This window comes from Antedon bifida, chromosome 2 (assembly GCF_963402885.1).
Source record: "Antedon bifida chromosome 2, ecAntBifi1.1, whole genome shotgun sequence".
NCBI lineage: Eukaryota > Metazoa > Echinodermata > Crinoidea > Comatulida > Antedonidae > Antedon > Antedon bifida.
The window spans coordinates 14,280,695-14,295,091 of record NC_136227.1 but is presented as its reverse complement, the minus strand read 5'-3'; the positions used below and the strand labels follow the sequence as shown (position 1 = coordinate 14,295,091).

The following is a 14,397-nucleotide window of genomic DNA, read 5'->3' as shown; positions in this document are numbered from 1 at the left end:
TTGTTCTAATTAAAACATTACCATTAATTCGTTTCATAAAGATATATGCATGATTTTCCTTGTATACTTAGGAGCTTTCGATTAGACATATACCCTCTGGTTAATATGGATCCCGTGTTTTCTAATTCTAGAAAATGGAAACAATCTCAGAAAATCTGAGTATTCTAAATTAAATCTAGAAAAACACAGATGTTGGCCTATGAGTTTTCTAGATGAATCTAGAAACTCATATAGGCCTATATCCGAGATCTTAGATATATATCCGAGATCTGAGTTTATATATATACACCCTTCTTAGGTTATAAATAAAGATTAACCCTTTGAAGACGCGAGGTTTCTACCCCAAGTCACTGAGGCTAAAATAAGGTATTTTTAATTCAAATTCAAAATACATTTTTAACTGTAACTTTCTGCAACTACTTTCTGCCTTCCGAAAAATGTCATTTTTTTACCTAGGTCAAAGTCAAATGCTCAAAAAGTGCAATTTCAGTGACCCCCAAAAGTCAACCCGTACATATACGGGCCTCGCGTCCTGGGAGAGTAAATTACCCCGTATGGGAAACGGATCACGTCTTCAAAAGGTTAAATAAGGATATAACCTCTAGTCAATGGAAAAAAATATCATTAACGATTTAGTTCTTTGGAAGGAGACGCCTGTTTAGTTCATCATGTTTCATCATGAAATTAGAATTTAGCCTGTGACTAACGAGACAAAATATAGGCCTAATTCCAATAATTATTTTATATACAAATAAAGTAAAGTCAGTACCGTACACTAAAACATTTAATAATTCTAGAATATAAAATGGCCATCTTCAATAAGTTCTACATTTGTCTGTGGCATACCATTCAGAAGATTATCAATTTCGTCTTCTCCAATGATGTCCCCTATGTCTTCCTCTCTGCTGTAATAATCGCATGTAGAGACTGGAATAAACTCCGTCAAACCAGCGTGTGCGTTGTCTACTTTTACACGTAGAACCTCATCTAATTTCCAGTAAGGATCTGTAACGTTCTCTCCTCCACATTTTTCTGACTTCTGAGGTTTATCTGAGGAAACTGACCTCATTGGCGTGTAAGGATTTGAGTCCTGCTTATTTCTTGTGCTTTCCACGAGTAATGGAGACAATTGCAGTGCATCATCATCACCTGTTTGTTGCAGGCGAAAGTATGCCGTGCTTTTCTCTTTAACTGCCATTTTGTCAGTGGTAACTGGTGATGAGTTTATAAAACCACTTTTCGTAACTGGTGAGACTTGGTCAATAGACGGTACAACCATGTAAATATTTTTCTCTTCTATCTGGGAATCAGGACTAAACTCATGAAATCCTTGATCAGAACTCGTTGAACTGCGGTACGATGTAGGTAAGTCCGACTTCTTCGTCTTCAAGTCATCAAAAACTTCCTTTTCTACTGATCGAGGACGAACGGGGCTAATTTCCTAAATAAAAGAGATATCTTTATTAAACATGTTATTTCACATCTGTTAGGACAAATAAAGTGAATCCGTGGTTCTAAACAACTTTTCATTACCACGTAAAGTGGATTGAATTTCGTAAAATACACACCTACATCATTTAGCTAGAGGACCCTTAATATCATTTTTTAATGAAGGATCTACACGGGTTATCCTTATTAAAGATGACAAATAAATAAAAATCATCTAGGCTGCCTAACCCTTAAAGATGTATGTCCCCCAAAAACCTGAAAAATAAAGATTAATTAAATCAGACTTTGGATTGGTTATTTTGTAGTTTTAATAAAGTCACTTCCATAGAAAAAAACGAAAAAAAAATGTTCTTACTTACAAAATGACAAAAATAAATTGTTAAATTAAACCAAAAACCATTGACTGGCAGCCAATTTGACTATTTTTTGCTTTAAATTACTATACTGATTTTTCAGGCAAATACATTTTTTTCGGTCCATTTTTTGGTCAAAGAGGATAACTATTATGTGACATTAAAATGGCAAATTTTGAAAAATATGTTTTCAAGGGGACAATACATCTTTAACTTAAAAGCAATAAAAATAATGATATTTACCACTTTGAAGAATTTTGGTTCAGGCCATTCAATGAAAATTCGCTTACGTATATACACATTAAAAGCTCCAAAAAACAGCATAACAAATAAGATAATAATTCCCACCACAAGAAACGGAATGATAAATTCATCTGAAAGTACAACAAATAGATCATGAATTGTTGCAAATTTTTTGAAAACATGAACATTGTAAAAGAAAAACAAGAGAAACAATCATTTTTTTCTCGATATGGATTATGAACAATACGATCACATCTAAAACAATAGAGGCACTTCTTTAATTTGAACACACAAATGCACCCAAAATATTATTCAAGCAGGTAGTAAAATTACGCTATGTTCAGATTAACGTATGGCTATTGGTAAATTTGCCATAAGAAGATATTATATGCAGTAGTGAGGCTATTTCTAAGCATTCAGTAGTAGAGAAACAACAATAAGTAGGCCTAACATTGTCGCAATTAAACTCGACATGTGTGCTATTCTAAATTGTAATAGTTGTTAATAGGCTTATTCACATACTAGGCTCATATTGTACTGCAACTGTATTCAGAGTTACGGGTTGTATCTCGGTCACCAAACCTAAAAAAGAAATGAAATTGGTAAATATGAGGCTCTATCTCTAGTTATACATTATGTCATGAAGTAAAATAGATTATGCAAATTTGCCAACATTAAAGTAAAGTAAGTGTTGAGCACTTTTCAGAATATTACCGTAGCTTTTGAGAAGAAGCCAAATGATTTCCTGACTTTACTCAATGATACAGAAAGTTGGTGCATACTTTTGGTTATGATTTAACCATATAATGAAACCCTTATTTACTATTAGTTGTTTAAGTATTTATTGACGATGAAAACAAAGTTTACCCCGAATATGGGTGTTTTCCAAATACATGCACAAGCGAACCCTCTAGGTATAATAAAGAGACATAGGCCAACACACCTTGTTTCAAGCATTTGAACTCATATAATATCCTGGTTGGAGGACCTTCGACTTCTACTTCAAACGTGTCTACCTGAACACTCCTTAGCTCTAGATTATAGACAATGGTGTTCTCTGTGATGTTGTTGCACGGCACATTTATGTCAATGTTATTCAATGTTAATTCTTCCTCAACACTTTCATTTAGTGATTGTCCAGTATAGTTTCCCGTAATGCGGTATAAATACTGAGTTTCTTCATTTGGTGTTTCCCATTGTAGTGACAAGACGTTTTCGTTTTCTGACGATGTGACGTTCACGTCTATGACCATAGAAACTATAAAAACAAATTTTCCATTATTTTTAGACAATAAAAAAGAAAATATTCTAGTCACGTACGGTATATATTGGTCGAGAAGGTAAACTGTTCTTTTTATATACATTATGAGGATTTTGATATTTAATTTCATTTGGTCATTATTAATGCAGATATGATTAGTGAGCACATAATGACAAGTTTATCTTGCAGCTGTCACCAGATACTATCTAGCCGACTATTATAAGTCAGTTAGATACAACTCGAGGTGGATTAAATACACTATAGTGACAGCTGTAAAATTGGATGTAATGACCCTAATCATTACAAATGGTTATTTGAACATTGAATGCAATTTAAAAACTTGTAGAAACGATCTAGATACTAGGTATACGTATTCCAAATGACTTTAAAACTCACTGGGCAGTGTGACAATTGGACTCCAATCACTGAACTGGTGATGTAGGCCTAATGAAAACCTTGATCGCACTTGAAATTCATATTCAGCTACCGCTGTCGTAATCTCCTCAATAATGATCTGCTTTTTATGCTGTTTTTCAATCTAATAAAAACAATTCGCTTTTAGTCACCTTGTCAATCATTGGGAGCTACATGACCTTATTTTATTTTGAAGCATTTTGTTACGTTTAAGAATCGTTACATTTTCTAACGAAACTGTACGATCACGAGCGTCAAAAGTTTCAGATGTGTTGTAGAAGATGAATGAATTATTATTGTCATGTCATCACAGTAGCTTACCACAAAATCAGTTGCAAGTATTTTCACTTGCACTGCTGATGGAGGGCAAGTACTACCCGAAATTTTGATTTAGGTCTTTGCATATTTTATTTTTCATCTCCATTTGAGATCTAGCCACTGATACCTACAGTCTTGTCATTTTTTAGTAATTTGCCTTTAGATTAATAAATAAATTAAAATAAATAACGGAATAACAATCTTTTAAAAAGCGTGCTTTAATATTTTGAAGAATTGTTTAATGAAGCCAAACAACGTAATCTTTTTGAAGGAAGTGAGTCGAAAATATTCTACAAATTATTATGTTGTTTAACGATTTGAAATATATATTATACACAAACGTAATAAATATATATTTATTGCCGATTTTACTACATTCAAATTTAATGAGTTGGTACATTCGTGATATACGATAGTTATTCCACAATGTGTTGTCTCCTGATGATACAAATATGACAAAACAAATAGTGAAAATGATTGTAACTTCATACCTCTTCTGTCCATGTTTCATTTAAACGTCTGTAACGAAGTTGAAACCATAGCGAGTTACAATAATGGCAATCTTCTTGTAATTTCCAGAATACTATGACGTTTGATTCCCCCACTGAAACTCTATAAATTAATGGTGACAAAGGTACGGCTGAAAAAACAACAAAATGAAACGATTAGATCGTGCGTACAGCCATGATATTTACTTCAGTGAATCTTTAACGATTAGATCGTGCGTACAGCCATGAGAGTTACTTCAGTGAATCTTTAACGATTAGATCGTACGTACAGCCATGCGAGTTACTTCAGTAAATCTTTAACGACTAGATCGTGCGTACAACCATGAGAGTTACTTCAGTGAATCTTTAACGATTAGATCGTGCGTACAGCCATGAGAGTTACTCCAGTGAATCTTTAACGATTAGATCGTGCGTACAGCCATGAGAGTTACTTCAGTGAATCTTTAACGATTAGATCGTGCGTACAGCCATGAGAGTTACTTTAGTGTTAACGATTAGATCGTACGTACAGCCATGCGAGTTACTCCAGTGAATCTTTAACGATTAGATCGTGCGTACAGCCATGAGAGTTACTTCAGTGAATCTTTAACGATTAGATCGTGTGTACAGCCATGAGAGTTACTTCAGTAAATCTTTAACGATTAGATCGTGTGTATACAGCCATGAGAGTTACTTCAGTGTTAACGATTAGATCGTGCGTACAGCCATGCGAGTTACTCCAGTAAATCTTTAACGATTAGATCGTGTGTACAGCCATGAGAGTTACTTCAGTGTTAACGATTAGATCGTGCGTACAGCCATGAGAGTTACTTCGGTGTTAACGATTAGATCGTGTGTACAGCCATGAGAGTTACTTCAGTGTTAACGATTAGATCGTGCGTACAGCCATGCGAGTTACTTCAGTAAATCTTTAACGATTAGATCGTGTGTACAGCCATGAGAGTTACTTCAGTGTTAACGATTAGATCGTGCGTACAGCCATGAGAGTTACTTCAGTGTTAACGATTATATCGTGTGTACAGCCATGAGAGTTACTTCAGTGTTAACGATTAGATCGTGCGTACAGCCATGCGAGTTACTTCAGTAAATCTTTAACGATTAGATCGTGTGTACAGCCATGAGAGTTACTTCAGTGTTAACGATTAGATCGTGCGTACAGCCATGAGAGTTACTTTAGTGTTAACGATTAGATCGTGTGTACAGCCATGCGAGTTACTCCAGTGAATCTTTAACGATTAGATCGTGCGTACAGCCATGAGAGTTACTTCAGTGAATCTTTAACGATTAGATCGTGTGTACAGCCATGAGAGTTACTTCAGTAAATCTTTAACGATTAGATCGTGTGTACAGCCATGAGAGTTACTTCAGTGTTAACGATTAGATCGTGCGTACAGCCATGCGAGTTACTTCAGTAAATCTTTAACGATTAGATCGTGTGTACAGCCATGAGAGTTACTTCAGTGTTAACGATTAGATCGTGCGTACAGCCATGAGAGTTACTTCAGTGTTAACGATTAGATCGTGCGTACAGCCATGCGAGTTACTTCAGTAAATCTTTAACGATTAGATCGTGCGTACAGCCATGCGAGTTACTTCAGTGAATCTTTAACGATTAGATCGTACGTACAGCCATGCGAGTTACTTCAGTGAATCTTTAACGATTAGATCGTGCGTACAGCCATGCGAGTTACTTCAGTGAATCTTTAACGATTAGATCGTGCGTACAACCATGAGAGTTACTTCAGTGAATCTTTAACGATTATATCGTGCGTACAGCCATGAGAGTTACTCCAGTGAATCTTTAACGATTAGATCGTGCGTACAGCCATGAGAGTTACTTCAGTGAATCTTTAACGATTAGATCGTACGTACAGCCATGAGAGTTACTTCAGTGAATCTTTAACGATTATATCGTGCGTACAGCCATGAGAGTTACTTCAGTGAATCTTTAACGATTAGATCTTGCGTACAGCCATGAGAGTTACTTCAGTGAATATTTAACGATTAGATCGTGCGTACAGCCATGAGAGTTACTTCAGTGAATCTTTAACGATTAGATCGTGCGTACAGCCATGAGAGTTACTTCAGTGAATCTTTAACGATTAGATCGTGCGTACAGCCATGAGAGTTACTTCAGTGAATCTTTAACGATTAGATCGTGCGTACAGCCATGAGAGTTACTCCAGTGAATCTTTAACGATTAGATCGTGCGTACAGCCATGAGAGTTACTTCAGTGAATCTTTAATTTAAATAAGTAACGTCTGTCGTACATCAAAAGACGGTTGTAGCATAACAACAGAATCATTGAGACATTCTAAGGTTACCGAACATTAGTTCATTTAGGAGACACAAAAGCAAACCTAACTTTACTAGTGTTTATTCGTCATGCTAATCTTCAAACAATTTAGATATTATTTAAGATTAAAAATTATGATTTTCGTTATTTTATACTTCAAAAGCTCTTTGAACGAAACCTTGTATCCCCGCCGGATAAATCACATAAGTCACGTAAAAGGGATTAGAAATTTGATCGTCTGTGGTGCTTGTATATTTTATGAAATAATTTGATGGTAATGATCTATATTTCCCAAACTTGTGCTAAATATTTGCCTACAGACCTTCAGTCTTAGAATCAAATGTGGATGTTGTATTTGCAGTACCAAACATATTTTCAACAACTACTCGTACTAGATGTGCTGTCATTGGATTTTCATCACTTTCTGAAACTTTGCACGTGCTGTCGTTTAGCTTATTAGAACAGTCGATCCACACATTAGAACTGTTTCTATGAATTAAAACAATTTATAATTCCATATTAATTGTTAGTAATCAAAATTCTATAAACAGTAATTAGTAATCTGTAATCAATAATCTGTTCTCGGTAATCTGTAAACAGTAATCAGTAATCTGTAATCAATAATCCGTAATCAATAATCTGTTATCGGTAATCTGTAAACAGTAATCAGTAATCTGTAATCAATAATCTGTAATCAGTAATTGGTAATCTGTAATCAGTAATTTCTAATCAATAATCTTAAACCAATCATCTTTAATCAGTAATACTCAATAATATTTAATCAATAATCTGTAATCAGTAATCTGTAAATATAATAGTATTATTTTGTTACTTTGTCCTTTTGTATAATATTTGATTATGCACGTACAGCTGTTGAATTTAATGAAGGAGCGATGAACAGACAAGTGGTTGGTGTCACATTACGAGACACTGTGATAAGAGAAGAGTAAGAATGGCAGCCGACAACCGGCAACAGAAGGGAAGGGACGACATTATTTCTAATACAGGACAATCTTTGGCTAGGCCAGCACAGAACAGAAACGAATCATGGCAAAGGTTTGAGGAGGGCTACATCCGACAGTGTTATGATGGAGCCGAGGTAAGGAAAGGTCATGCATTCTGTATTAGACATACCTAAAGAAATGTTTCATTTGAAATGAAACATTTCTTTAGGTATAAGAAATTTATTATTTGTGAGAAAAGCAATGATTCTAATTATTTTTTCTTATTTATCAATAATACAAATCACTTACTGAAATTGAAATGTATAGACAGTTCTAACTCCGGTGAATTCCGTTACCCATGTACACCAATAATCAACAATATTTGTCGATCTGCAGTTTAATGCTGGAGACGATGGCACGACTAAAAGATACACATATAGTAAGGTATATAACTATCTGTTATGTGGATTCTTATTACATGTAAGGAGTGGCTTTCAATAATAACAACTCTCATCTCAGTCTCCAACCACATACAATAACAGACGAAAACAAATGTTTTAAATATATCATTAATCTGGGACGCCACATGCACCGCCGCAACATCTCTTTTTATTAACGGTGATTAATTAGATTCTAGGACTTCATAAAGGTAACATTCAAGATACACCTCGGTCCCGTTCATGATTACCCGTAAGTTCGCTTCATGGATCAATTATCGTTAACTTTGGTGGGATCAAATCATGTTTTCAAAACTATGTATGCCATTGACTAACTTACTACCAACTGTTAATGACGATTCTGATTTATTTGTCGTTACTCTTCCATTTTGTTTTTCTACAAGTAAAAAGCATTCGATCCAATGTTCATGACCTGTCATGATTAGGTTTGTTAAGGTAAGAATGGCTTCTGTACTTGAGATTACGGCAGTATTTGTTCCTGAATTAATAGGTACTTCGTCAACTTTCCATTCAATATCCGAGGCATTGTACGATGTTTTTGTTTGATCTAACGTACATGTGAAATTCAGGGTGGAACCGGCCAACGAATATGGATCAACGGGCGTCAGTTTAAGTGCTGCAATAAAATAAAAAAATGTTTAGGTACGTACAGCATATAGTATAGTTGTGTCCGCACCCAACAATTACTGTACAACAAAGAAAATAATGGTAAAATTGTAAAGAACAAAACAACGACAGTGAAATAGTTAATATTAAAAAATGTTTATTAAAGAAAAAAATTGAAAAAAGAAAGTCGTTATTTATTTAACATTATAAAGAAGATTTATTAACGTATCAAGCAAATATTTCTATTTTTAAACAGAGGTGTATTACCTATAAGAAGTATAAGTTCCATCGTTTCCTCAGAATTTAATCTTAAATAGTTAAAATAAACAAAATGTTGGTGTCTACGTACATGATGTAACTTTGAAAGCGCAGACAGTGTTCAAAATAATCCAAATCTGGAACGTCCACAATGAAATGTTTAATGTGTAAGAGAGTTCTGCCATCGTCTTTGGAACAATAAAAAGCTAGTTGTTAATGATAGTATACAAAGTATTAACGTGATTGGTCGAAATGAATGATCGGAATGATCGTTCTAAATGATAATCGTACAGTATGACATCATCGAAGTACACAAACTAAAATGAGAGTGTCAAAATAAAAACATTAACTCTAAGTGACTGGAAACATTCTTATTGAAAGGCAAATGTAACCTTTTTTATGTAATATAACGGATATTGCCTTATTTAAAAGATATTCTATAACATTTGAGATCCTCCTTTAGGCCTAATAGTCAATATTTTTTCTCACCAGACTATAATTTCCATAAGCGCTACGCGATTCGAGGAAATAGGAATCCCTTCAGAAACAAGGCCATATAGATGGCTGCAGTCGCGTGCTCATTAGTGTTTTCCGACCGACCGACCAACCTACCAACTGACCGAAATTACTGAACATGTTTAAAAATGTTGAAATGTTTTAAAAATATTTATATTTTTTTAATTTACACGTGCGTAGCCTGTCACTTTTGACGTGCTCGTATAACGTAATTTCGAGTTGAAAAGTAAGTCAAGAAAACAGAAATCGGGCAAAAAGAGTGCGCAATAACATTTAACGCGCAATTTTGTAAACGCTTAAAATTGCCTGAAACGTACTCTTATTTCATCGAAAATAAATTTTGAAAATTTTAAGCGCGCGTACGCATGCGTTACATGCGCTACGCACGTAATTGTATTGCCATATGATGATTTATGCCCTGAAATTTATGAGTACCAAATTTTATTTAATTGTGATTCATGGTTGTGAAGATATGATTACAAACGTGATTTCGTTAAATCGTGCGTAGACCACGTAATTTTTTATTGCGCACCGTGAAAGCATAACCACATCGATTCCTGGCCATAAGGAATATACTGTGAAAAATTGACTTAGCTGGATTAAACTGATATCAGGATAAAGTCAGAAAGCGATAAAACGCATACCGGACCGACAGACAGACCGACCGACCGACCGACATAGTGAACTATAGAGTCACGTCCACGCGACTAAAAATATGATTTTCTCGAAGGAGGATCTCATATGTTATAACACACCAAGCATGCAATATCTGCATAATTTCATAGCTATACAGAAAGAGAAACTTCACAAGTAAAATATATATATATATAAATAAAGAATCATCGTATGCCTCTTTAAGGTTAATTAGGTGTTTTTAGTTGCCCATTCTTTGAACTTTCTAACCAATACTATGACAATCTAATGCGAGTGATCACATTACCTTCGTTTCGCTTACGTACTTGCGTTACGTCCAAGAGGAGAACTAAGCTTTATTTTCACTGACGTATTTTAAAATGTATATCCTGTTCATAATGCAATCATGGTATTTATGCGAGATTACTTTAACCCAGTGTAAACACACTTCTAATTATGATGTAAATTATTGTAAAAGTCGGCAGTACCATTAGGATAATTGTGTCATTTCGTTATCCGTGTACGTGAAGACCGTTACCTTATTATAAAATTGAACAAAATATATAGCATTTTAACACCTGCTACTGTATGAGTAGTACCGTATCTAGACGTGGCCTGCGTCTTGTTATAATCCAACACAATCCACGATTTTTGTATGAAACGCCACGTGTCCCAAATATGTATTATAAAATACACCGACTATGAATTACCATTTATAATAAATACCACATTTATAAAACCACATTTAATTAATTTAATCAAATTGTTATACAGTAGGCTATCCATATATATTTTGACTATTTACACCGAACTATTGCAGATCATGTACGGTGACATACATAACGAATAAAAATAGGCTTATAAACGTGCCTTCAATAACAGAGAAGTCTCTATAGGTATTAACTCCAATAACGCTTTATATATTTCCGATAAATGTGAGCCGACTGTGTCATTAGCACATGTTATCAAAAGCATCTTTATTCGGAGAAACAACATCAAGATAAACATAACTTAAATTAATTGGATAGCACTTAAAAAACAAATTGCGAAAGAATGTTTACGAAGTGATATTGACTTATGTCTATATAATAATAAACTAATTATTGGTATAAATCATGTACTACTATATAATTATCATAACTTAGTTAACAGGTCTAAAATGTAGGGTATAGCACTTACACCTAGGCCTAACTACATTATAATCTCACTATAGAGATTTAAATACAACACCTACTATGTTTCCATTATGTTTGCCTTCCTACTAACCAACACTTTATAAACACAGTCATACTGATAGGCCCTAAGTCTCATTAACTCAGTTAATTAGGCCTACGCGTCCTCTACTAATAACATGATCATACTTACTCAAAGAGGTTTGGATACAGGGCCGACTAGGCAATTATTAGTATCAATCCTCTTAAACTGTATATTAATATTATAGTAAAACACTCACATAAATAAAGTAACTCCGAATACTATGTAAAATCAAAGAGGAAATAAGACTCACCAGAGGTATTGAGAGCATGCACCGACTCTAGAAACAACGTACACCATTAAGAGCATGCACCGACTCTAGGAACAACGTACACCATTAAGAGCATGCACCGACTCTAGGAACAACGTACACCATTAAGAGCATGCACCGACTCTAGGAACAACGTACACCATTAAGAGCATGCACCGACTCTAGGAACAACGTACACCATTAAGAGCATGCACCGACTCTAGAAACAACGTACACCATTAAGAGCATGCACCGACTCTAGGAACAACGTACACCATTAAGAGCATGCACCGACTCTAGGAACAACGTACACCATTAAGAGCATGCACCGACTCTAGGAACAACGTACACCATTAACAATCAATTCACCCATCCATATCATGTTGTCATTCTCTCGATTTAATATTCACTAATCTAGAAAGAACCAATATTATAAGTCACTGATTCCAGTGTGTGTACAATAACAATAGCAGCATACTAAACACAAATAGAACACAATTACCTTTGTGTATGTATAACGTTTGATTTAGCACGCCGAGTTTCAGTTCTGAGAAAAGCCGAATAGGATATTTAAAGGATTTCCATAATCATAATAGCCATGGATTAATGAATGATAACCATGAATTATTACATATTTAAAATAGATTATGATTATTCCATAACTTACATGATATTAGTAGTATTTAATCAACATAAGGGTAACTCAAAAACACAGAAGAAGACTAACCGGAACACTTCTACAATAATTAAATATTGTAGACATGAAGGTGGGATTAAGATACCAGAATTTATTTGACACACCAAAACCTAATGTTTGAAGCCGGTTTTTCACTAAGCGCTAATCGAAAACGTCAGCTTATACGCATGCATGATTCCGTATTTCAAATCTCTTTCTGCGAAAAATCTCTATCTTTGAGTTTTTTGCTTCAGCGAAATTGGTAGTTTCTATCTATCTATCTAGGCATAGTTCATCCATAGTCCATCATCCTCCTCATAACATTTCTTGCTGTCCTAGTCCTTGCAGCCGTTCCAATGTTGGTTGTTAGATCATCTCTCCACCTTCTTTTCTGTCTTCCTCTTTTCCTCTTTCCTACCCTTGGTTGCCATTCTGTTAATCTGTATGTCCATCTATTATCTTGAAATCTTGCCACGTGCCCAGCCCATCTCCATTTTGACTGTCTTACCTTGTCCATTATATCTGTAAAACCTGTCTTTTTTTCTGATGATTGTATGATTTACCCTGTCTCGAAGCGATAAGTTCATCATCTTTCTTTCCATTGCTCTTTGAGTAGTTGTACGTTTCTGTTCAAGTTCCTTTGTTATTGCCCATGTCTCTGAACCATATGTCATAGTTGATAGCACACATTGGTTAAACAATTTCTTTCTCAGTGACATTGGTATATTTTTGTCAGTCAGCATGTGTTTGTGTCTGCCAAAATTCATCCCAAGATTTCACAGGGGTCCGAGAAAACACACTGACGAGAGGCCTGTTTTTTTTTCCGAGATTGTTACTGCGCGCGCATGTATTGCCCTGGTATTAAAATGACCAATCATAGTAATCAAAATAGCGAGCGACTATGAATAATAATGTGATTATAAACATAGAGAAATTAGTTATTTCTCCATGATAACATAAAATAGGTATACAGTTTTATTTACAGAGCACCAACCTATTTGGGGATTGAGCAATAGCTATCCTCCTTCCAACGAAACGCATTTTTGGTAATGGAAGCCGAAAACAGTCCTCCCACAAAGTCATAGAACCGATCCTTTTCTAGACGTAGGTTTAGGCCTAATTATTGATAAAAGGTGAAAACAAATCTTACCAGATATGATAGGTGTATATCAATATGCAGGAATAAATAGGTATATGTATTTATAGATCAGATCATTGTACTTCGTGCAATGAACTGGATAGAATCATAAATAAAGGTATAGTAGGAAACGCACAATACAATTGTATCATGGCCAATTCAACATAACAGGATATAAAGGTATACAAAATCAGCGTGGGGAATTCAGTATCTGAACACCGATTAATTGCGAAGGAAACGTGGGCGGTTAAAAGTGCTTGAAATATACCAGACATTGCATAGAAACATTAAAAAAACACGCAAGTTATACATTCGCAACTTGGTGTGTTGTGCGCTACTTTTTAAAATTAAGACATAGTCCTAGTTTACATTTCATTTTGTTTTTTAGATCCTTTTCATTTTCATCTATTATTTTCTTTGAACATATTTGTATAAATAAACTCCGAATACTTGATTATGATCAAATAATTTTCAAACATTTAATTATGACTTCCCTCTCATTATATGGAATTGGTTGTTTTATACTATTATGTTATTTATATATAATCCGTACATTGCTTTTTTGTATTTTAACCTATGTAGGCCTAAATATTTTTTATGACGAATAAACTTGAATTGGAGATATTTCTTATAAAATGTAAGATGATCCAAAAGAAGGCTTAAGAGTAACGATTATTATTTTAATAAATCGAGACCCTTTTCTGTTACAAACTTATGGTGGAGGAAAGATTCCCGAAGGTCCACCTAAGTAATCTGGGAAAAATGTACAGGACACTGACCAGCTATGGTTACCCAGAAAAGAACAACTCAGCGTATACGA

At 34.6% G+C, this 14,397-nt stretch overlaps 1 protein-coding gene across 1 annotated transcript; it reads right to left on the bottom strand.

Moving 5' to 3' along the window:
- LOC144835464 (uncharacterized) lies at positions 1 to 13,113 on the bottom strand. Its single transcript, XM_078690547.1, has 12 exons — positions 13,003 to 13,113; positions 11,767 to 11,793; positions 9,202 to 9,298; positions 8,566 to 8,862; positions 8,098 to 8,209; positions 7,167 to 7,333; positions 4,530 to 4,678; positions 3,703 to 3,844; positions 2,989 to 3,303; positions 2,568 to 2,627; positions 2,046 to 2,176; positions 1 to 1,441 (listed from the first exon to the last, which is right to left on the bottom strand). Exons 1-12 carry the CDS (start codon positions 13,111 to 13,113, stop codon positions 794 to 796), a joined length of 2,256 nt encoding a protein of 751 aa, XP_078546673.1. The 3' UTR covers positions 1 to 793.
- Between the last annotated feature and the right edge of the window lie 1,284 nt (positions 13,114 to 14,397).

What these genes read in the sequence shown, in the direction of transcription:
- LOC144835464 (XM_078690547.1), bottom strand. Translation starts at nt 13,113, where the DNA reads ATGACATATGGTTCAGAGACATGGGCAATAACAAAGGAACTTGAACAG. An exon ending in ACTTATCGCTTCGAGACAGG is followed by an intron (nt 11,794 to 13,002) that starts GTAAATCATACA and finishes CGTTGTTTCTAG; the next exon opens with AGTCGGTGCATGCTCTCAAT. An exon ending in ATCGTCATTAACAGTTGGTA is followed by an intron (nt 8,210 to 8,565) that starts GTAAGTTAGTCA and finishes TGTATCTTTTAG; the next exon opens with TCGTGCCATCGTCTCCAGCA.